Raw genomic sequence first — 21,332 nt, 5'->3', positions numbered from 1 at the left:
CACGGCTGGATGACACGGGGAGGGAGGGGACAGGGCTGGGGGACGCGGGGAGGGAGGGGACACGGCTGGATGACACGGGGAGGGAGGGGACAGGGCTGGGGGACGCGGGGAGGGAGGGGACACGGCTGGGGGACGCGGGGAGGGAGGGGACACGGCTGGGGGACGCGGGGAGGGAGGGGACCCTGCGGGGGACGCGGGGAGGGAGGGGACACGGCTGGATGACACGGGGAGGGAGGGACGCCATCGCTGGTGGGGAGCGGGAAGACCCCGGCGGCGCTGGAGGCGCGGGCCCTTTAAGGGGAGGCCACGCCCCCTGGCGCCGGGCCACGCCCGCTCCCCGCGATGACGCAGCACGCGCCTGGCGCGTGACGTCACGCACCGCCCCGGCGCAAGATGGCGGAGCTGGACTTGCTGGGCTCCATCCTGAACTCCATGGAGCGGCCGCCCGCCGCGGCCGACGGCGAGACGCGGCGCCGGGCGCGGGGTCAGCAGGGCCGGGGAGGGTCGCGGAGGCACCGGGGCAGGGGAACCGGTGCCGGGCGCGGCGGGGAGCGGCGCGTCCCGGCCTTTCGCCCTCAGAACCCCCCCCACCACCGGCGCCCGCCCTCGCGCGAGGCCACGCCCCCCGCGGGCTGCGGGTCCCGCCCCTAGCGCCGTGGCCACGCCCTTGCTGTATTGATTGACAGTGGGGGGTTCTGTGGCCACGCCCTTGCTGTATTGATTGACAGCAGGGGGTTCTGTGGCCACGCCCTTGCTGTATTGATTGACAGTGGGGGCTCTATAGCCACGCCCTTGCTGTATTGATTGACAGCGGGGGCTGTGTGGCCACGCCCTTGCTGTATTGATTAACAGTGGGGGGCTCTTTGGCCACGCCCTTGCTGTATTGATTGACAGTGGGGGCTCTATAGCCACGCCCTTGCTGTATTGATTGACAGTGGGGGCTCTATAGCCACGCCCTTGCTGTATTGATTGACAGCGGGGGCTCTATAGCCACGCCCTTGCTGTATTGATTGACAGTGGGGGCTCTATAGCCACACCCTTGCTGTATTGATTAACAGTGGGGGCTGTGTGGCCACGCCCTTGCTGTATTGATTGACAGTGGGGGCTCTTTGGCCACGCCCTTGCTGTATTGATTGACAGTGGGGGGCTCTATGGCCACGCCCTTGCTGTATTGATTGACAGTGGGGGCTCTATAGCCACGCCCTTGCTGTATTGATTGACAGCGGGGGGCTCTATAGCCACGCCCTTGCTGTATTGATTAACAGTGGGGGGCTCTATAGCCACGCCCTTGCTGTATTGATTGACAGCAGGGGGCTCTTTGGCCACGCCCTTTCTGTATTGATTGACAGCGGGGGCTCTATAGCTCTATAGCCACGCCCTTGCTGTATTGATTGACAGCGGGGGCTCTATAGCTCTATAGCCACGCCCTTGCTGTATTGATTGACAGCGGGGGCTCTATAGCCACGCCCTTGCTGTATTGATTGACAGTGGGGGGCTCTATAGCCACGCCCTTGCTGTATTGATTGACAGTGGGGGGCTCTATAGCCACGCCCTTGCTGTATTGATTGACAGTGGGGGCTCTATAGCCACGCCCTTGCTGTATTGATTGACAGCGGGGGCTCTGTAGCCACGCCCTTGCTGTATTGATTGACAGCGGGGGCTCTATAGCCACGCCCTTGCTGTATTGATTGACAGTGGGGGCTCTATAGCCACGCCCTTGCTGTATTGATTGACAGCGGGGGCTCTATGGCCACGCCCTTGCTGTATTGATTAACAGTGGGGGCTCTTTGGCCACGCCCTTGCTGTATTGATTAACAGTGGGGGGCTCTATAGCCACGCCCTTGCTGTATTGATTAACAGTGGGGGCTGTGTGGCCATGCCCTTGCTGTATTGATTGACAGTGGGGGCTCTTTGGCCACGCCCTTGCTGTATTGATTGACAGCGGGGGCTCTATGGCCACGCCCTTGCTGTATTGATTAACAGTGGGGGCTCTTTGGCCACGCCCTTGCTGTATTGATTGACAGTGGGGGGCTCTATAGCCACGCCCTTTCTGTATTGATTGACAGTGGGGGCTCTATAGCCACGCCCTTTCTGTATTGATTGACAGTGGGGGCTCTATAGCCACGCCCTTTCTGCATTGATTGACAGCAGGGTGCTGTATGGCCACGCCCCTGACCTGCACCCTGTGGGTCACATGCCACGCCCATCCCAGGCCCCGCCCCCTCCACTGCCCCAAATTTTTGGGAGGTCGCGGCCGCCCTGACCCCCCCGTGTCCACTCCAGAGCAAGCTGCTCGCATGAAGAAGCTGCAGGAGCAAGAGAAGCGGCAGAAGGTGGAGTTCAGGAAGAGGGTGAGTGCAGGGCCGTGCGTCACTGGGCATTTCGGGCCGCTCCCCACGGGCCCCCACAAATTCCTGGGCTCCCCTGGGCTGTCCGTGTGTCCCCAGATGGAGCAAGAGGTGTCCCAGTTCATCCAGGCCACCGGGGAGCCCCGGCGCCGGTTCCAGCCCATGAACAAGATCGAGAGGAGCATCCTGTGAGTGAGACCCTGGGGGGCACTGGGGAGCACTGGGAGGGCACTGGGGGCACTGGGAGGGCAGTGGTGGGACTGGGGACACTGGTGGTACTGGGAGTGCTTGGGAGAACGCTGGGGACGCTGAGGGACACGGGGATGGGAGGATGCTGGGGACACTGGGGAGACCATGGTGGCACTGTGGGGCAGCGCTGTGCGTGCTGGGGTTGGACACTGGGGACACGGGGGTGGTCCCAGGATGGCAGCACCCCTGGGGCAGCTGGGGACCCTCACAGGGAGGGCAGGGACCCCGCCGGGGAGAAGTGGGGAGCCCCAGTGCCAGCGTCTCCGTGTTCCCCCAGGCACGACGTGGCGGAGGTGGCCGGCCTGACGTCTTTCTCCTTTGGAGATGACGAGGACAGTCGCTATGTAATGGTGTTCAAAAAGGTGGGGGATGGCGGGAGACGCTCCGGGGGAGACCGGGGGAGGCGAGGGAACACAGGGTGACGCCGCTGTCCCCAGGAGTTCGCGCCGTCGGACGAGGAGCTGGAGGCGTATCGGCGTGGGGAGGAATGGGACCCGGCCCGGGCTGAAGAGCGGCGGCGCCTCCGGGTAGGCGGGGCTCAGTGGGATTTAATTGGGATGTGGGCGGGGCTCAACAGGGCGTGGCAGGATGGGTGGGGCACGGCTGCATGGTGGAGGCGGGGCTTACACGGGTGTGGCACGGCCTGGGTGGGTGTGGTGCGGTGGGCAGGGCTTGCTGCTGACCCCTCCCCTGCAGGAGCTGGCGGCACAGCAGGAGGAAGCGGAGCTTGAGCGCGGTCCCACCCCCCCGGGGCCCCCCAACGACTACAAGGACAAATACCGGCACCTGATCGGCTCCGACGCCGCCAAGGCCGCCGCCCGCACCATGGAGGCCAACAAGGCGTACGGCTGCGGTGAGCAGGGGGTCCCGCGGGGCTGCTGAGCCTCAGCCCAAAACCTGGGCTGTCCTCGGGGCGCTGGGGGGGTCCTGAGGGCGGTCACCAGCTGGATCTCTCCTGTGCCCCCCCAGTGCCGGTGGCCAACAAGCGGGACACGCGCTCCATCGAAGAGGCCATGAACGAGATCCGGGCCAAGAAGCGGCTGCGGCAGGCGGAGGACGAGGGCGGGGCCGGGGGGGGTGCCGGGGGGCCCGGTGTGTGATGGGGGTGGTGGGGGGGGTACCCCCGGGGGTATTTAACAGCGGGGGGAGGGTGGCGGGGATGCAGAGGGGGTGATAAACCTCCTCATCTCCTCTCCTGGTCCCCATGTCTCTTTTTGGGGGATGGTTGGGGTGAGGGGGGCACCCCCACGTCCCACATTGTGTGTGCGTGCGTCCCGCTCCCCAGACAAAGGAGCTCGGGAGCTCCTGGTACTTTGCAGAGCTTACTGGGGGTGCGGGCAGCCCTCTGGTGGGGGTCCAGCGTGGGCCCTGCTGCTCTTCCCCCTCCTTCTTGGCCTTGGGGTTTGGGAATCTGCCCCCTCCCAACTTGGCTTTGTCCCCCAGCGTGTCCTCAATCCTGGGAGGGATGCGAGCTCAGTGGGGCGATGTGGGGGTGATTCAGGGGCCAGCAGACACAGGGGCTTTGGGGAAGACGGACAGCAGACGCGGGACACGCGGGACACGCCTGGGAGGTGACACGGGGACATGAGCTTGCACGAGGGCTGTGCGTGAGGTTTTCACACAAGGCCTCTTCCCGAGGAGCCTTTTCCCAAGGGTTTGCATGAGGATTTGCCGTGCACTCACACCCGAGTGGACGCAGAGAGCCCAGTGCTTTCAGAGATTTGCAGGAGGGTTTGCACAGACTCAGCCTGGATGGATTCAGTGGTCGGGATTTTCACAGCGGTGTGTGTGAGTTTGTGTGCGCAGTCACACCTGGCAGCCTCTGCTGCGGCAGGTTTTCCCTGCACCCACAGCAGGATGGACTCCGTGACGAGGGAGTTACCCAGGGGTTTGCGAGGGGTCACTTGAGGATCAGACCTGCGTGGACTCGGTGCTGGGAGCTGCACGGGGAGCTGCACGAGGATTCAGAGCGCTCACCCAGGTGGACTCGGCGATGGGTCTGATCTGGTGGACCTCGAGCAGGAGGCAGTTGTGTGCCCACAGCCGTGGCCGCCTGTGCGGTGCCCTTCGGGTCGGTCACTGCCAGGCCATAGCCCAGCACCTGGATGCCCACCTGTGCCAGGCATCACTTCCAGCTTTCCAGTGATCTCTGCTGTGGGGAAACAGCGAGCAGTGTGCAGTAGATGCAGCAATGTGGCCCAGTCCCCTGGGGGGTAGCAGAGGGATGGTGACCACCCTGCCGGCCCTGGGCACAGCCTTGTATGAGCTGTCAGTGTCCCCAGCTGCCCTCCCCGTGCCTCCCAGTCTGCTCCAGTTCACCCCGATGCCCTGCAGCACCTCCTGGTCCTCAGTGTCACTCTCCTGCTTCCCAGTCCCCTCCCAGTGCCTCCCAGTTCCATCAAAGTCCCTCCCAGTTTCATCCCAGTGCACACCAGGAGAGTCCTTGACGAAGCTCTGGTGGGGCTGTCCCCCTGTGATGAGGCGCTTGGGGTCCAGGGGGGGATTTGAAGCCCAGGTTGGATTTGCCCTTGCGGCAGAACTCAGAGGTTGCCACGTCCATCCCAATGACCACCTTGTCCAGTCCCCAGCCTGCTTTCAGAACCTCCCACGTCCATCCCAATGACCGCCTTGTCCAGTCCCCAGCCTGCTTTCAGAAGCTCCCACGTCCATCCCAATGACCACCTTGTCCAGTCCCCAGCCTGCTTTCAGAACCTCCCACGTCCATCCCAATGACCACCTTGTCCAGTCCCCAGCCTGCTTTCAGAACCTCCCACGTCCATCCCAATGACCACCTTGTCCAGTCCCCAGCCTGCTTTCAGAAGCTCCAGTGCTGGAAGTGCACACAGGGAGTTGGGCCTAAATCCCCCCAGAATCCCCAAATCTCCCTGAACCCCCACCCCGGCTGAGACAGACCTGGGGTGTCCAGGCCCCAAATCCCTCCTGATCCCCCAAATCCCTCCCGAGACCCCCATACACGAACACGCTCAGCGCTGACCCTTGGCCAAGGGGACCTGGGCATCCAGGCCCCAAGACCACCCCCTCCAAATTGCTCTCCCACCATGGGCAGATGGACCCTGATGTTTGGGTGCCCCCTCCACCTTCTGCCCTTTCCTACCCTTCCCCCACTGCCCCATAACTTTTCTCCAATTACCAGAAATTCACGATGTGACCCCAGAACCCAACCCCATCCTGGGGACCGTCACTGCCTGCCCTGGGACCCTCCATGTCCCCGGCACTCCTGATACGTTTCACCACAACCCTGAGCTTCCTCCAAGTCCCTGCACACCCCTGTGACACCGCCCCCCACCCCAGCATCCCCCTCCAAGCCCCTGGCTGTAAACAAATCCACCTCCAGTGTCAGATTCCCATGGGAATCCAGGATCTCCTGGGCTGTGATCTCTTCGGGATGGACGTGGCTGTGGGATAGGAAACCTAAGGGTCAAGGCCAAGATCCTGGGGGTCCCAGCCTGACCCCGGACTCCGCAGAGCTCCCATGGGGAGAACCCCCAAGTCCAGGTGCCGGGAGCTGGCCCTGTGTCCCCCCCATCCCATGGGGGACCCTGAGCGAGCCCAGACCCCCCTCCCCAATACCCAGGACACTCAGAGGGGCCCAGGTGGGTCCGGGCCCTTCTCACCCAGTGCTGCCCCTGCCCAGGGCCCTGCCCTGCCCCCTCCCCCCGGGATTATTTATCCCTTCCCCTTCGCCCCTCCCTCCTGGAGGGACCGTGGTCACAGTCAGCCCCCCCTGGGGTCACCGGGGTGGGGCCACAGCAGCCCGGGGCTGGTGGCACTTGGCGATGGTCCCTAAGCGTCCCCCCCGGGATTGGGACCATTGTTAGCCCCCCTCAAGGGTCACTATAACACGACCCCCAAGCGGCGGGGCTGGAGCGCCGCCTGAAGGCCCTGGGGGGAACAGCAGCAGCCACAAGGGGAGGGGGCGAACGGGGAAGGGGGGGACACGATTTTGGGGGTGCAGAGGGTCCTTTGTGGGGGGAGTTCAGCCCCTAAGGAGTACCGGGGTGGGGGAGGGGGGAACTCAGCCCCATGGGCCCCACAGCGTGGGGGAGGGGCGGTGGCTTTGACCACTTCCCGGGGAAGTTCTCGCCGGGGGGGGGGGGGACGGGGCCGGTCCTTTTATGGGGGGGTGGGTGAACGGGCACCCTCAGGAGGCCTCGACCCCCCCCACCCCCAACCCAGTCTGGGGGTCCCGGCACCCTCGGCGCCCCGAGGGGGGAGATGGTGCCGAACGCCTCGGCCCGCCCCTTCCCCGTTCTCGACCGCCGAGCCCCTCCCCCACCCCGGGGCAGGAAGTGAAACCGCTGCCCTTCCCCCCTCCCCCCGGAAAGTCCCGCCTGAGTCAAACCGCGACCCGCGGGGGGGAGGGCGAGGGTCCTGCACCCCCAGACACCCACCGAGCTGTCACCCCCCCAGCCACCCCCGCTCGGGGCGCACCGCGGGCCCAGCGCGGGGCGGGGTGTCGCGATAACGGCGTGTATCAGGAGAACCGGGAATCACAATACACAGCGAGAAGGAGCAATAACGAGGGATTCGTTATCAGTCCAGGGGTGTCACGATACCCGTGAGGGTGTCGCGATAGCGGGGGGGAGTCGGGATAACGGGGAAGAGGGGGCACAACAAAGAGTAGGGGTTGAGGTGATGGGGAGGGTCCGAATAATGGAAGCGAGCGTCGCTACACGGAGGGAGTGTTTGAATTTGGATGCGTCGTGATAATCGCGGGACGCAGAGTACGAAGGGTTTGGATTGAGGGCGGCAAGTAAGGGAAGGGTTCCCAGTAAACGGGAGCGCGGCCATCGCAGTAACGGCGGGGCTGGAACAGCGCAGTGGGAGGAGGGTGTCCGGATAACGAGGGAAGGGTCGCAATAACAAACGCCCCCTTCCCCCCAAAACCGCCGCGCGCCCTCCCGGGGCCGGGCGCGCCGGCGGCCCCGGCCCCGCCCCGGCCCCGCCCCGGCCGCGCCCCCGGCCCCGCCCCCGGCCGTCCCCTATGAAAACCGCCGCGCGGCGCCGCCGCCGCTCCTCCGCCGCCGCCGCGCCTCGGTCGCACCGCGCAGGCGCCGCACGAAAAGCCCGCCCCCTCCCCGGCGAAGCCCCGCCCCCCGCGGAAGGCCGCGCCCCCGCGCCCCGCCCGCCCGCCCGCCGCCGCCATGAGCGGGTGGGCGCCCTACGTGGAGACGCTGCTGGCGGACGGCACCTGCCAGGATGCCGCGATCGTCGGCTATCGCGACACCCCCGCCGTCTGGGCCGCCGCCCCCGGCAAGACCTTCGCCAATATCACGGTGAGAGGCCGGGGCTGGCGGGGCTGGGGGGGGGCAGCGCGCCGAGGCGTTTCCCGCCCAAGCGCGCGGAGGGCGGGGGGACCCGGCGGCCTCTGAGAGGCGGGGCCGCCCCCCCCCACCCTCCCGCGACGGGCTCCGGGAAGGACAAAAAAGGGAGAAAAACGCAAAAGCGCCAGCGTGGAGCGCGGCGGGGGGGCGCGGGCGCTGCCCGTGCCCCAGACCCGGTGCCGGGGGAGGGCCGGTGCTGGGGGGGGCCCGGAGGCGGGGGGGGCCCGGCGGCGAGGCGGTCCCCTCCTTAACCCCGCTTCGAGCGTTTTGGGGGGTCGCGGGCGGGCGGGGAAGGGGGGGAAGGGCGAGCACCACGTGTTTCGGCGAGCTCCGTCCCGGCTGCGCATCGCTTTTATTGCACTCCCCTCAGTGGATGGCGGGGGTCTCGGGGGTGGGGGAGCGGAGGAACCCCTCCCCACTTAAAAACCCTCTAAAAATGCGCGGAATGCGGCCACTTCCCGGTGGAGGAGGGGCGGCCGGGGCTTCCTGTGGGGGAGGGGCGGCGCGCGCGCACCCCCTCCCCCCTCCCCACTTCCCCCCACGGAAATGGTGGGGAGGGGGGAAGTTTGGGGAAGCCCGTGGTGGGAAAGGGGTCCTGCCGGAGCCCTGGTCCCTGTCTGGGGGCACGGAGAAGTTACGGGGGTCCCCCGAGGGGCTGCGATGGGGTTCCTTGGGGTCCCCGGGCGTGAGGTCCCCATGCGGTGCTCTGGGCTAAATGTGGTTTGGGGTTTGCTTGAGGAGTCCTTCCTGGGGTTCCTGACCTGTTCTCCCCCGTGGCAGCTGGTGGAAGCGTTGGCCCTGGAGGGTCCCGAGTTTGAGGCGGGGTCATGGGGATCCCTGGATTCTCGGGTGCTCTTGTGGGGACCCCTCGGGGCTCAGGGTTCTCCCGTGGGGACCCTGGCGGGAGTCATGGGGGTTCCGGGACACCTAGGTCCCTTTTATGGTCATGGAGTGGGAGTTATGAGAGTCCCGGTTTGCCGGGTGCCCTACAGGGGCCCTACCTGGGGGTTTGGCATCTGCATTTGGTTTTGGTGGTCCCTGGGTGTGGGCCTTTGGGGTCCCCTTGGCCTGTCCCCACCCCTGTCCAGCCTGCAAAAGCGACAGGCCTTGAGCAGGGGGAGTTACCCCTGCAATCCCCACACAGCCGCACTTCTCACGGGTGGGCTTTGGGGGTCTGGGGTCTGTTGATGGGCTGACCCTTGTACCCACAGCCAGCAGAGGTGGCGGCACTGGTGGGCCCCGAGCGGGGGCCGCTGCTGGTGCAGGGGCTGACGCTGGGGGGGCTGCGCTGCTCCGTCATCCGAGACTCGCTGCTGGTGGAGGGCGAGCACAGCATGGACCTGCGCACCAAGGGGGCTGCCGGAGCGCCCACCTTCAACATCACGGCTGCCATCACCAACAAGAGTGAGGGACCCCCTGCCACCCCTACCCCACAGCCCGTGTTGTCCCCATCGCCCCCCCAGCACACCCCCTGCCATCCCGTCCCGTGTGACCTCCCACCTTCCAAATCGCCAACAAGAGGAATCTCCCTCTGGGAAGACCCTGTCACCCTGTGGCACTGCCCCTGTCACCCTGTGGCACCCCCTGCCCCCCTCCCTGTCACCCTGTGGCACCTGCTGACCAGTTCCTGTCACCACATATGACCCCAAGCCTCCACAGGTGCCTCCCATGTATCTTACGGCATCACAGTGTCGCCCTCCACCTTCCCCAGTGTTACCCTGTGTCCTCTCCCCCACACGGCCACGTCACCTGCCCTGTCACCTGTATCGCCCCTGACCTGCTTCCCGTTAAGTGTCCCCCCTGCCCCTTGACCCAGGTCCCCACAAATTACCCCTTGCTAACTCCTGGTGTCCCTTCATCCCAGCTCCTGCCCCGCTGCCCCCGTGTCTGTCTGGGGTTTGTGGGGCTTGGTGGGGGTTTTGGGAGGCTCGGAGATGACCCCCACACCTTCTTCCCCTACCCCTGCAGCCATCGTGCTGGCCATGGGCAAGGAGGGCGTCCACGGCGGCTGCGTCAACAAGAAATGTTATGAGATGGCCAATCACCTGCGGCGCAGCCAGTACTGAGGGGGCTGGGGGGGACCCCCGGACCCCCAGGGACCAGCAGGAGCCGCCAGGGACCAGCAGGACCCCGTCCCCCACCCCCTTGTCTGCCCCTGATCCCCGCTGCCGGCAGCAATAAAGTGCCCTTGTGGGGAGTCGCTGTGGGTCAGGGATTTCGGGGATCTGGGTGCTTTGGGGGGAACCTCGACATGCGGCAGGGCCGTGGGGTGCGGCTCCGTCCTCCACCCAGGGCGGAGGAGGCTGCCCCGGATACCGGGTCCAAGGGTGCTGCCGTGCCCCAGGGGAACAAAGTCCACGGTGGGGCGGGGGTGACGCCTCGGCAGCCGCCCCACGGCGCTCCCCCTCCCACCCCCCGACTCAGGAGACAAAGTTGGGGGGCAGAGGCTTTATTGGAGGGCTGCACTCATGGGGGAGGCGGGGAGAGGTCAGCTGGGAGTCCAGGCAGCAGCAGGGGGGGACGGTGGGATGGAACAGGCATGCTGGGGGGAACAGAAGGAGAATTGGGGGGCAGGAGCTCCTCTAGATATTCTGGCGAGCTGTGAGGCAGGGCCCCAGGTGTTCGGGGGGGTGGTGTGAGGCAGAGATGGGGACTGGGGAGGTGGTGGGACGGGTTGATGTGGGGCAGAGGTGCAAATGTGGGGGATGGGGTGGGGCACAGGGAGATGGCGGGGCTGATGTGGGGTGAAGAAGGTGGTGTAGGGCAGCGATGGGGATGTGGGAAGGTGATGTGGGGTTGCGGGGGAGATGTGCGGCTGGAGCAGGAGTCCGGACAGGCGGAAGCAGCTTCGGTGCCGTCAGTCGAGTCCTTATAAGGGCAATGTGGTGGCTCTGGCGCTTCCTGTTCCCCCCCCTGCACAACCCCCGGCTGACTCACGGAAAGGGGGAAGGGCCCCGCAGTTGCCCCACGGCAGGGATTGGGGTATCAGGGGTTGGGCCGTGGGGGGAGATGGGAGTGTCCCCCCTGCCCCCCTCACCCAGCATGGATGGACTCAGGTGTTGGGGTCCTCTGCGTGCCTTTGCCCCTGCCATGAGGCAACCCCCATGGCCGTGAGGTTGTGGCACACCATCACTCACCTGTGGAGCCGTGGCACTCCTACATCCTGTGGGACAGTTGTCCCCTCCCGCTCCGTGTCCAGGTAGGTGATCCTGTCACCTGTGACACCTGTAGGATGCTGTCACCTGCGTCATCCCTGACACCGTGTACACCTCAGGGGTACCCCAAAACTGAGGGGGCTGGAGAGGAGGGACAGGGGAGGGGAATGGAAAGGCTGGGGAGAGGCTGGGGTGCAGCACTTCACCGCTGACTCCTCGTTAGAATCAGCAGTAGAGCTCAGTGGGACGTGCCGGTATGAGTAGGGGGCCTCCGAGTGACCTCGGTGCTGAGTGATGAACACAAGATTGCCCCCAGTAGACCCAGACATCCTTCGCTGCCCCACAGTGCACCCAGAGCGCCTCCCAATGACCTCAGAGTGCCTCCCAGTGACCCCCAGTGCGCTCAAAGTGCCTCCCGCTGATCCCTGGTGTACCAAGTGCATCCCCGCGTAGCCTCAGAGCCTTCCAGTGCTTGACAGCGCCCTCCAGTGTCCCAAATACTTCCCAATATCGCCCAGTGGAGCTTGGCCAATACCCCCCAGCACTCACCGCCGGGAACAGGACGGGACAGGCATCCCCCCGCGGCGCTGAGCAGCGGCGGCACCGAATCCGTGAGGCCACGGCCGCCGCCCCCTCCCGCCGCCGCCGGCTCCCCTCAGGCCCCCTCAGAATGGCGAAGTGTCGCGAGAAGAGGGGCGGGGCTACAGCACCTGCCTCCGCCCCAGCCAATCCCCGTGCTTAGCGCAGAGTTTCCTTTCCCGCCTAAACCTGCTCCACCAATGAGAGGCGCGAGGGCGGTGCGGGGGCGGGGCTTTCCCGCCCAGCCGCGCTCCCTGCGCGGGGCCCCCGCCCTGGCGCCGCGCAGGCGTCCCGCGCAGGCGCAGTGGCGCCGCGCCCCCCCCGAGTCACCTTGGGGCGCCGCCGGTGCCGGACCCCGCGCCCCCCCCGCGCCCCCGGTGCCCGGGCCCGGCCGTGATGGCGGCGGTACCGGCGGCCCAGAGGCCCAAGACCTCCCCGAAATCCGTGAAGTTTCTCTTCGGCGGCCTGGCCGGGTGAGAGCCCCCCCCCCCCCCGCCAAAATTGGGATACCGCGCTCCTAAACCGAGAATTCCTCTCCCAAACCCTTCCGGTCGCCCCTAAACCACCCCCGGTTCCCCTCCCAACTCCTCAGCGCACCCCCCCCCCCCCCAAACCCTTTAACTTCCTCGGTCCCCATCACTGCCCCCCGACAGTCTCCCCCAGATCCCTTCTGTGTGATCCCCAAAATCCCTTCAGACCCCCAACCCTCCCATCAAAATCAAACCTCCTACAAAATCAATTCAAATCCACTGAACCTTTTCAAAACTCTCAAAATCCCATCCAGCTCCCCTCAAACTGCCCCTGTGCCCCCCCAAATAGATCCCCAAAGCTCCTTCAGACTTGCTCATCACCCCAGGTTTCCCCTGAGAGGGCTGTGGGTGGATCTGGGGGGCTGTGGAGAGGGGTGTGAGTATTTTTGGGGTCCCTCGACCCTACCTGACCTCCTTCCTTCAGGATGGGGGCTACAGTCTTCGTGCAGCCCCTGGACCTGGTGAAGAACCGGATGCAGCTGAGCGGGGCCGGGGCCAAAGGCCGGGAGTACCGGACGTCCCTGCACGCTCTGGGGTCCATCCTGCGCCACGAGGGACTGAGGGGCATCTACACGGGGTATGGGCACCTCTTGAACCCCCAGACCCCCTGGGAACCCACCCAAACCTGCGTGCCCTGGGGTCAGCCCCATCCTGCGGGTTGCTGTCATCTACGTGCGATGCAGAGCCCCCAAAACCTCAGAACCCCAAGCAGCTGCCAGGCTAAAGCTCTTTCCTGTCCCCCCACGCCTGTTTTTGGGACTCCTCCCATTCTTTGTGTCCCCCCAGGCTATCAGCGGGGCTTCTACGCCAGGCCACCTACACCACCACCCGCCTGGGCATCTACAGCGTGCTCCTGGAGCGTTTTGGGGGGGCTGATGGGACCCCCCCTCCCTTCCTGGCCAAGGCAGCGATGGGCATGACAGCAGGGGCTGCGGGGGCCTTTGTGGGGACCCCGGCTGAGGTGGCCCTCATTCGCATGACAGCTGATGGCAGGTAAGCCGTCAACCCTCCAAAACATATCTCTGCCCCCGCCTGCCTCCCCAAGGCAGCTTTTTTTACCAAAATCCCCTTTTTTTGCCCTGAATCCCAGGCTACCCCCGGGCGAGCGCCGCGGGTATCACAACGTGTTCGACGCTCTCGTGAGGATGGCGAGGGAGGAGGGGGTGCTCACGCTGTGGAGGGTAGGTGGGGGCTGCGGGACCCCGAGAGCCTCCCATGACTCCCCAGGGATGCAGAGGGTGTCCTGATGCTTGGGCGGGGGGAGCTGGGTCCCCCAAACTGCCACCTCCCACCCCAGTGCTGTGTCCCCACCGTGGTGAGGGGGGAGAGCACGGTCTGTGGGGGAAGTGGGAATGCAGGGGGGGTCTGGGGGTGCACGGGACTGACCCAAACATGCCGTTTTCCCCTAGGGCTGTATCCCCACCATGGCCCGTGCCGTGGTGGTCAACGCCGCCCAGCTCGCCTCATACTCCCAATCCAAACAATTCTTGCTTGACTCCGGTGAGTTCGGGGGGTTTGGTCTGCCATGGGGAAACCCTAAATCCTGATGCCCTCTCCCCCCATTCCCCTTTGATGTTTTGGGGTGCCCCCAGGGCATTTCCGTGACGACATCCTGTGCCACTTCTGCGCCAGCATGATCAGTGGGCTGGTGACCACGGCCGCCTCCATGCCCGTTGACATCGTCAAGACCCGGTGGGTTCATTTTTGGCAGGGGGTGCCCTGCTTCCCTTTAGATAACCACAGATATGACATGTGGTCACCCCAAAACCTCCTGTTTAACCCCTAAATGCTCTCCAACAGGATCCAGAACATGAGGACAATAGATGGGAAACCCGAGTACCGCAATGGGCTGGTGAGTGAGCGGGCTTTGGGAGGGCAACACCATTTGGGAGTCCCCATTACTTTAGGAGGGGCGCCTGTCATTTTGGGAGTTCCCTTTCAACTGGGGGATTTCATGCCATTTTGGGGGTGTTCCCTGTCATTGGAGGTGGGGGGAGAAATTCAGGTCATTTTGAGGCGATGCCCATAATTTTGGGGAGCTCCCCTGGCATTTTGGGAAGCTTCCCCATTATTTTGGTGGTGGGGGAGGGGGGTGTGGGTAATCCCTGTCATTTTTTCAAGGTTTCTCATAATTTGGGAGGATTCCCCATAATTCTGAGAGTGTCCATGTTATTTCAAGAAAGTTCTTCTTAAAGGGCATCCCTGTCATTTTTGGAAGGTTTCTCATTATTTTGGGGGGGGCCCTGACACACTGCTCCTCCTGCAGGATGTGCTGCTGAAGGTGGTGCGGTATGAGGGCTTCTTCAGCCTCTGGAAGGGCTTCACCCCCTACTATGCCCGCCTGGGCCCCCACACCGTGCTCACCTTCATCTTTCTCGAGCAGATGAACAAGTGGTACCAGCGGCTCTTCCTCAGTGCCTGACACCCCCAGGGGGGTTCGGGGGGATCTGACCCCATCCCATGGGCTCTGCAGGGGCACTTGACCCCCAGTGAAGGGGCTTTGGGGGTGTATGACCTCTCCCTTAGGTGATGTGGGGGTGCCTGACCCCCCCACATCACCAGGGGCTGGGGGGCAGGTGCTTCTATAGGAGTGCCTGGCCACCCCCATCAAGGCTATGAAGTGGCCCTGAGGCCCTATGGAGGGGTCCTGGGCCCTATAGGGGTGCATGACCCACTCCTTGGGGCTTTAGGGATCCCTGGGGCCCTCTGACGGGGCCCTGGACTTGAGACAGGGGTGCTGGATCCCTCCCATGGGGTCAGCAGGGGATGCCTTGTCCCTGTGGGGCAGCCCTCTAGAGACTGTAGGGTGCCCTCCCCCTGTGCTCCCTCCCCACCCCGCTGGGGGTTTTGTTACCAGCCAATATCAAGGTCACAGTGTGGGGCAGGAGCCCCCCTAAATTCCCCCCTCCCTTCCCCCAGCACCTCCCACCCTGCGCTTTGTTAATGAATCATGGATCGCGATAATGTAATTAAAGCAGACCCACAGACCTTGGGGGGTGCTTTATCTCTGTCACACCAGGGGTGGGGTCCGCTTTGCTCACACTGTGCGTGTGGCCTTGCCCCCGCCAGGGACAGGGTGACAGGAGGGGACCCCAAAGGCAGACCCCAAGAACATCCAGCAGAGGCAGCTGAGCTGTTTATTGTCTCCCCCGCCAAATCTGGGAGTCCTGGGGAGGGGCTGTCCCTCAGACAGGGGGGCCACCATCACCCCAGGGCAGGTCAGCGCCGGCCAGGACCGTCCTTTCCACTCCCTCCTCCGTGATGGCTGCCAGCCTGATGACACCCCCGCTGGAGCCGTCCCGCACCATCGCCAGGGCCAGCGCTGAGGGAACACAGGTCAGGAACCCCCAAACCACTCGTGTTCCCAAATCCCCAAGACACTCCAAAACCCCCCAGCACTGCCCAAACTCCTCTGTGCCCCAAAATACTCTCCCAGGGTCCCCCAAACCCTCCATGTTCCCAAAATCCCCTCCCAGCACACGCCCAAACCCGTCAATGCCAGCCAGACTCCTCTGTGCTCCCAAACTCTCACCCATACCACTCCCCCCTCTCCCCCCACCCACATCCAAATTCTCCAATATGCCCCAAACCCACCACGGGCAACGAATTCCTGGCACTGGGAGCGGCTCATCCCAGGCTTGAATGTGGCATCCAGGAATCCGTAGATGTAGGAGCTGCCTGAGCCCCCCACAGCGAAGGGCTGGCGCAGGAGGAGCCCTCCCATCGGCACCACGTACACCTGGGGGGCAGAGGGGGGGCTCTAGGGTGCTGTGGGGCAAGGGAAGGGGCTGTGGTGCAGAAGGAGGAGATCATAGGAGAAAGATGGGGTTATGGGGCAGAAAGTGGGGAGCTGTAGGGCAGAGGCGAGTGCTGTGGGGTAGACAGGGGGATACCAGGAGGCAGAAGGAGACGTGGGGCAGAGTGGGATGCTCCCGGACAGAAAAGGGAACACTTGGGCAAAGGAAGAGACATTCTGGGATGGAAGAAGGGACACCAGGGTGGAGAAAGGACACTCCAGGGTAGAAGGAGGAATGCTGTAGGGTGGAGAAAGGACACTCCAGGGCAGAAGGAGGAATGCTGTAGGGTGGAGAAAGGACACTCCAGGGCAGAAGGAGAAATGCTGTAGGGTGGAGAAAGGACACTCCAGGGCAGAAGGAGGAATGCTGCAGGGTGGAAAAAGATGTGCTGGGGTGGAAAAGGGGACACCAACTGAAGGGAGCCCACCTGTCCCCCCCGCCGCGGGTCCCAGCCAGCGACGATGATGCCGGCGCTGAGCTCCTCACGGTAGCGGTAGCAGCTCTGCTGGAAGAGGCGGGCGGCCGTGCGCACCCGTGGCGGCTCCTCCAGCTCCACGCTGTGGGGCAGGGCCAGGCGTGGGGCTGGGGGTCGCTCTGACAGCCCCCCCGGCCCTGCCCCACGCCCACGGGGGGTACCTGTGGAAGGCCAGCTGATAGGCCACGGCGTCGGCCACCGCCTGCGTGTCGGCGGCTGAGCCCGAGCGGCAGCAGAAGATGCGGTCGTGCACGGGGGTCAGTTTGTCCGTCACCCGGTTGGCTATGTAGGCCCTGCGGGACACCGCGGAGATGTCACCGTGACAGCCGCCCGGCTGCCAGGGGTGACGCCACGGTGACAGCGGCGTGACGGTACCGTCACAGACCCCCGAGGTGACACTGCAACGGGAGCAATGAACTGGAGGTGCTGAGAAACCCCTGGAAAGCAGCTGCCGGTCCCAGAAAGATGCTAGAATTTCTTTGGGCAGAAAGGGAAAGGTTTTGCAGGCGTGGGACTTAGAAGTGTGGGATTTTCTGTGGTAATAACAAAAAAAAACAGTGAAAATCCCGGAAAGCCAGGGATAACCCCTGGGGGACGCTGGGAAATGGATTTTACAGGATTACCAGGATGGAATGTTTTGTGCAGAGATCTGAGGCACTGGGAAGATTTTTACACATACCGGACCCAAGATTATAATAAAAATAGTGTGTGTCCCATATTTTACATATGAATCAAGAATTACAAGTCTTAGAAGGATGCAGGCAGCCCTTTGGACTGGGTGATTTGAACACGGGGTTCAAATCCAGTTTCTATCAACATGCTGAGTTCCGTGGGATTGAAAACTCTCCCTAAAAGAGGAAAAATGATCTGGCCAATAAGAATGTGGAGAGAAATCCAAAGATTGGGACCAAGAGGGCAAACTTTAACCTGAGAACACTTTTGCACAAATTACTCCACATAAACAAAGGATCCCTTGGATCATTTTGGTGATGGAAAATTGCCTGTGACAAGGCAAGGTGTGACACTGATACCTGGGGACCCTGCCCACAGCTTTGGGGGTGGCTTCCCAGTGGCATCACGGTGGCACCCCGACAAGAGTGACAACGCCGTGACACGGGCCCGGAGCCCCGTGACGTCACCGATGACGTCATGGCCCCTGGCGCTCACCCGGTGGTGGTTCGGGAGTCGGCCCCTATGACGACGCCTCCGTCGAACTCCACGGCCATGATGGTGGTCTGGGGGGGGGGGAGAGGAGGGAAGGGCTGCGCTGAGACTCCCTGCCCCACAGAAACCTTCCCACAGCAGATCCAGCCTCACTCAACGCCCCCCGCCGCACAGAAATCGACCCGTGCCCCACAGCAGCTCTCCCCCTCAGCAGGGGAACCGCCCCGTGCCCCATCGCGCCGCTCTGCAGGGGGGTCCCTCTTCCACCCCAAACTCAGCCCCAGCTCCACCCTCAGCCGCGCCCCGCAGATCCGCCGCCCCGCCGCCCCGCGGGATCCCCCGCTCCGCAGCACCCCCGTAAAGCCCATGGCGAGTCCGCAGCCCTCCGGGTGGGTCCCGCCGCCGCACTCACGCCGGTGCTGACGGGCTCCGCCGTCCATTCCCGGTGCGGCCCGGCGGGAGCCGGCCCGGCCCGCGGCTCCCACACCGTCACCGCCGCCATCTTCCGCCGCGCTTTACGGCAGCGGCGCGGCACGGCAGGCCGGGCCGCTGCTTTACGGCAGCGGCGCGGCACGGCAGGCCGGGCCGCTGCTTTACGGCAGCGTGCCAGGAGGGCGCCCGCTGCTTTTTGCGTAAATAAAACTCTTCCCTTTTTCCAGCACGGCCGGCCCGCTCCGCGCCCCGAGCCGGGCACGGAGCCCCGCTCTGACCGGTGCGGACGAGGGGGGGCGGGTGCTGCTGGGGCCTGTTGGTGGGGGTCACCAGGGCGGGCGTTCCCGCGGCTCTCAGGGGAGGATGCTTGTGGTATGTGTAGCAGATATAATTCGCTCCATTTCTAGTATGATATGCGGGATATTGAATATTTGTTGGAGTATACACGTTTGTATTAGGAGTCCTCCCCACCCTCGCAGGCGAAACCTGGTGTTATGTCGAAACCCGATTTACAGGTAAAAGGATGTGGCTCGGCCAGGAGACGGGCCAAGTCTGGAGAGATGCGGGGATGTCCTGGCCAAGTCTGAAGGGATACGGGGATGTCCTGGCCAAGTCTGGAGAGATACGGGGACACCCAGCGCTGATCATCGCGTGATGGATGTCATAGAAATCCTCGGGCAGATCCACGTGAATGCAGCGTTCCTATAAATTTCATTAAGAGATTCACCAACTCCGGACACTGAATTGTTCTTCCTCATCAGCAAAAAAGAAAATCTCATCAACCTATAGACTCTGAATGGAAGAAAAGACTGACTACTGAAATCTTGGCCTCAGGTGGAATTTTTCCTATCAAAACCACTTGTGCTAGGATGGAGGTGTGTGGGCACCGAGGAAAACCTCTGCTGAGGCTGACTCCTTGTTGCACGCCCAGGGCTGACCGACCCCGGGCTCAGCACTGTTCTTTCCTTGTGGACGGCCTGATAAAATTTGATTGCAGAATAAATATTTTATTTTTTTATTTTAATTTGGCTGGACAGATTTTCATTTATAACAGTTGGAACACCTCACAGAGGGGAGGGCAGCCCACCCCTGCCCCACTCTCTCTCCACCCTTCCATCCTGCCCCATCCCTCGCTCCCCCCACCGCCCACCTGTGAGTCCCAGCAGCCCCACATGGGAGCCTGAACTTGTGGGGATAGTGCAGCCCTGGCAGCAGGACAACACCGAAATAAAACAGGCAGGGACAACATCTGTGGGCTGCACGGTGTCACACAGGGACCTGGAGAGTGACACAGAGGGTGGGGGCAGCTGAGGGGCAGAAGGGTCTGTAGGAGTAAAAAGGGGGGCACAGAGATGCTGAGAGCTGCCGTGGGGAGCTGGAGGGTGACACATGAGGCTGAAGGAGTATTTAGGAGTAAAAAGGGGGGCACAGGGTCACAGAGGCTGCGGTGGGGAGCTGGAGGGTGACACAAGGAGGTTGAGAGGCTGGGGGTGCCTTGAGGACAAAGTGGGTGCAGCCTGAAGGTTACAGGTGAACCGGCCCTCACACCACGCTTAACCTCACCCTAAAAACCACCCCTCCCCGGGTGGGGAGTGCACGGTGGAGGTTAGGGGGCCAAGGGACAGTGTCGGGGGCTTGGGGTGACACACAGACATGGCAGGCTGAGGGGAAAAAAGGGGGGACTTGACAGGTGGAGAGCTGACACTGAGGTTTAGGGGTGCAAAGGACAGGACACAGGGTACCGGGAAGGGTTAGGGTACAGCAGCAGCCCTCACCCCCAACAGCACCCCTGAAACACCAACTTTCCCCAACAGCAGCTGCAGGCAGTGACTTTAATTAAAAGGCAGGGATGATGTTTGCTGTTTAGAGAGCAACTGGTAGACTGAGCACTTCTTTATTTTTTTTTAATTTTTTTTTTTTTAAGTGTTTTTGAAGGATATTTGAGGAGTTTTCTCACAGGAGCTTTCTAGGAACTTTCTGGGAACGTTTAGGATACTTGTAGGGCTTTTTCAGGGCTTTTAAAATATTTTTTTTTTAAGGTATTTTAAGGACTTTCTTAATACTAATTAGAATTTTTAGGGCTTTTTTTGGGGGTGTTCTTGGGGCTTTTTTAGGACTATTTAAAAAATTTTAGGGCTTTTTTAGGACTACTTAGGGTATGTAGAGAACTCTTAAGACTAGGGTATTTTTAGGTCTTTTGAGGGAAGTTTTATGTTTTTTTAGGGTCTTTTAAGTGTGTTTTAAGGATTTTGGGGCTATTTTTAGAGCTCCCTTAAGAATATTTAGGGATTTTTTAAAGGTTCTTTAGGGATTTTTAGGGGTGTTTTAAAGTAGGGTATTTTTATTGTATTTAAGGGTATTCTGAGGCTATTTTTGTGTTTTTGTGGGGGTTTTAAGACATTTTGAAGGTGAGGGGAATGAAAGTCTGGCACCCCATTGTTGAAGGGTCTGGCAAAGGCCTGTGTAGGGAAGGGAACACCCCACAGGACCTTTCTTCACCTCATCCCCCACTCCTAGGTGTAGCAGCTCCCCGTGTGAGCAGCTGCTTTCAGTGCAGCTACCTGGGCACACCTGCACAGGGAGCTGCTAATCCCGAGGGGCTAACAGGGGTATCCCAAGTGTCCCTCCAGGAGCTATGGCTGGAACATCCAGCAGGGATCGGGGAGCAGCCGGACCCACCCGGGCACGAGCATCCCTTTGAGAAAATGCCGAGGGAAGAGCCCTCTTGCCAAGGGGCAGCACCTGAGCAGGCCGGGCAGCATGTGGGGTTCCACGGGAGAGCTTTCAACTTTCCCCTTTTATTGTGTCAATCCCTCCTTAGAACCCCCAGACCTTCCACAGCGCTCCCAGAAAAATGAGGGGTTATGGAGAGAAAAGGGGTTTAAATTGTGGGAAAAAGCTTCCTTTTCCATTATTTCTTGTGTTCAAATCATGAGGGAATCCACTTCCCCTGCAATTTGTAATGCAGGGTGTATTCAATATATATTCAAGTGTTGTTTATAGAAAGGTTTTTTTGTTTTGTTTTGTTTTTATTTGGTTAGAGGCAGGGCTTTAATGGAAAAAATATGAATATACATTTTATTTTGATATCGTTCTAAATATGGAAATATATATTCAATGTATACAGATATATATAAAGATATAAAATAGAAATAAAAATAGTATTAGGAAGAGATAGACTATAAATAACACCATACATCAATCTACATTTAAAATGTAAATCTGACTATAAATGCGAAAAATAGAAATAAATTTAAA

The 21,332-nt window shown here is 62.1% G+C and overlaps 4 protein-coding genes and 2 long non-coding RNA genes across 7 annotated transcripts; 4 read left to right on the top strand and 2 right to left on the bottom strand.

Moving 5' to 3' along the window:
* Window positions 1–338: 338 nt before the first annotated feature.
* Window positions 339–3,790, top strand: SPAG7 (sperm associated antigen 7). The gene is made up of 7 exons (XM_077789500.1): window positions 339–484; window positions 2,284–2,351; window positions 2,448–2,536; window positions 2,875–2,959; window positions 3,035–3,124; window positions 3,294–3,450; window positions 3,567–3,790. The coding sequence occupies exons 1-7, from the start codon at window positions 394–396 to the stop codon at window positions 3,695–3,697; spliced, it is 711 nt and encodes a 236-aa protein (XP_077645626.1). The 5' UTR covers window positions 339–393; the 3' UTR covers window positions 3,698–3,790.
* Window positions 3,791–7,745: 3,955 nt separating this feature from the next.
* On the top strand, window positions 7,746–10,139 carry PFN1 (profilin 1). Its single transcript, XM_021552320.3, has 3 exons — window positions 7,746–7,894; window positions 9,154–9,346; window positions 9,911–10,139. Exons 1-3 carry the CDS (start codon window positions 7,763–7,765, stop codon window positions 10,006–10,008), a joined length of 423 nt encoding a protein of 140 aa, XP_021407995.1. The 5' UTR covers window positions 7,746–7,762; the 3' UTR covers window positions 10,009–10,139.
* Window positions 10,140–10,375: 236 nt separating this feature from the next.
* Window positions 10,376–11,763, bottom strand: LOC116184735 (uncharacterized). 2 transcript variants are annotated; one of them, XR_004149454.1, is made up of 3 exons: window positions 11,647–11,763; window positions 11,080–11,238; window positions 10,376–10,484 (listed from the first exon to the last, which is right to left on the bottom strand). It is a non-coding gene; the product is annotated as an uncharacterized LOC116184735 (long non-coding RNA). The 2 variants fall into 2 exon arrangements; XR_004149453.1 differs by having other exon boundaries at window positions 11,080–11,167.
* Window positions 11,764–11,999: 236 nt separating this feature from the next.
* SLC25A11 (solute carrier family 25 member 11) lies at window positions 12,000–15,194 on the top strand. Its single transcript, XM_077789499.1, has 8 exons — window positions 12,000–12,149; window positions 12,631–12,783; window positions 12,993–13,199; window positions 13,297–13,387; window positions 13,616–13,706; window positions 13,799–13,898; window positions 14,007–14,058; window positions 14,473–15,194. Exons 1-8 carry the CDS (start codon window positions 12,073–12,075, stop codon window positions 14,626–14,628), a joined length of 927 nt encoding a protein of 308 aa, XP_077645625.1. The 5' UTR covers window positions 12,000–12,072; the 3' UTR covers window positions 14,629–15,194.
* Window positions 15,195–15,320: 126 nt separating this feature from the next.
* On the bottom strand, window positions 15,321–18,183 carry PSMB6 (proteasome 20S subunit beta 6). The gene is made up of 6 exons (XM_021552319.2): window positions 18,055–18,183; window positions 17,646–17,713; window positions 16,640–16,771; window positions 16,431–16,560; window positions 15,801–15,945; window positions 15,321–15,528 (listed from the first exon to the last, which is right to left on the bottom strand). The coding sequence occupies exons 1-6, from the start codon at window positions 18,142–18,144 to the stop codon at window positions 15,392–15,394; spliced, it is 702 nt and encodes a 233-aa protein (XP_021407994.2). The 5' UTR covers window positions 18,145–18,183; the 3' UTR covers window positions 15,321–15,391.
* On the top strand, window positions 18,176–19,098 carry LOC110482809 (uncharacterized). The gene is made up of 2 exons (XR_002467457.3): window positions 18,176–18,354; window positions 18,590–19,098. It is a non-coding gene; the product is annotated as an uncharacterized LOC110482809 (long non-coding RNA).
* The last annotated feature ends 2,234 nt before the right edge of the window (window positions 19,099–21,332 follow it).

This window comes from Lonchura striata, chromosome 34 (genome assembly GCF_046129695.1).
Source record: "Lonchura striata isolate bLonStr1 chromosome 34, bLonStr1.mat, whole genome shotgun sequence".
NCBI lineage: Eukaryota > Metazoa > Chordata > Aves > Passeriformes > Estrildidae > Lonchura > Lonchura striata.
The sequence above is the reverse complement of the archived record's forward strand: the minus strand, read 5'-3'. Positions and strand labels throughout refer to the sequence as shown.

Coding starts and splice junctions, on each gene's coding strand:
- PSMB6 (XM_021552319.2), bottom strand. CDS start 18,144: ATGGCGGCGGTGACGGTGTGGGAGCCGCGGGCCGGGCCGGCTCCCGCC. Junction 16,772..17,645: donor GACTCCCGAACCACCACCGG/GTGAGCGCCAGG, acceptor GGTGTCCCGCAG/GGCCTACATAGCCAACCGGG. Junction 16,561..16,639: donor TATCAGCTGGCCTTCCACAG/GTACCCCCCGTG, acceptor CCTGCCCCACAG/CGTGGAGCTGGAGGAGCCGC.
- PFN1 (XM_021552320.3), top strand. CDS start 7,763: ATGAGCGGGTGGGCGCCCTACGTGGAGACGCTGCTGGCGGACGGCACC. Junction 7,895..9,153: donor AGACCTTCGCCAATATCACG/GTGAGAGGCCGG, acceptor TTGTACCCACAG/CCAGCAGAGGTGGCGGCACT. Junction 9,347..9,910: donor GGCTGCCATCACCAACAAGA/GTGAGGGACCCC, acceptor CTACCCCTGCAG/CCATCGTGCTGGCCATGGGC.
- SPAG7 (XM_077789500.1), top strand. CDS start 394: ATGGCGGAGCTGGACTTGCTGGGCTCCATCCTGAACTCCATGGAGCGG. Junction 2,352..2,447: donor AGGTGGAGTTCAGGAAGAGG/GTGAGTGCAGGG, acceptor GTGTGTCCCCAG/ATGGAGCAAGAGGTGTCCCA. Junction 3,125..3,293: donor AAGAGCGGCGGCGCCTCCGG/GTAGGCGGGGCT, acceptor CCTCCCCTGCAG/GAGCTGGCGGCACAGCAGGA.
- SLC25A11 (XM_077789499.1), top strand. CDS start 12,073: ATGGCGGCGGTACCGGCGGCCCAGAGGCCCAAGACCTCCCCGAAATCC. Junction 12,784..12,992: donor CTGAGGGGCATCTACACGGG/GTATGGGCACCT, acceptor GTGTCCCCCCAG/GCTATCAGCGGGGCTTCTAC. Junction 13,200..13,296: donor CGCATGACAGCTGATGGCAG/GTAAGCCGTCAA, acceptor CCTGAATCCCAG/GCTACCCCCGGGCGAGCGCC.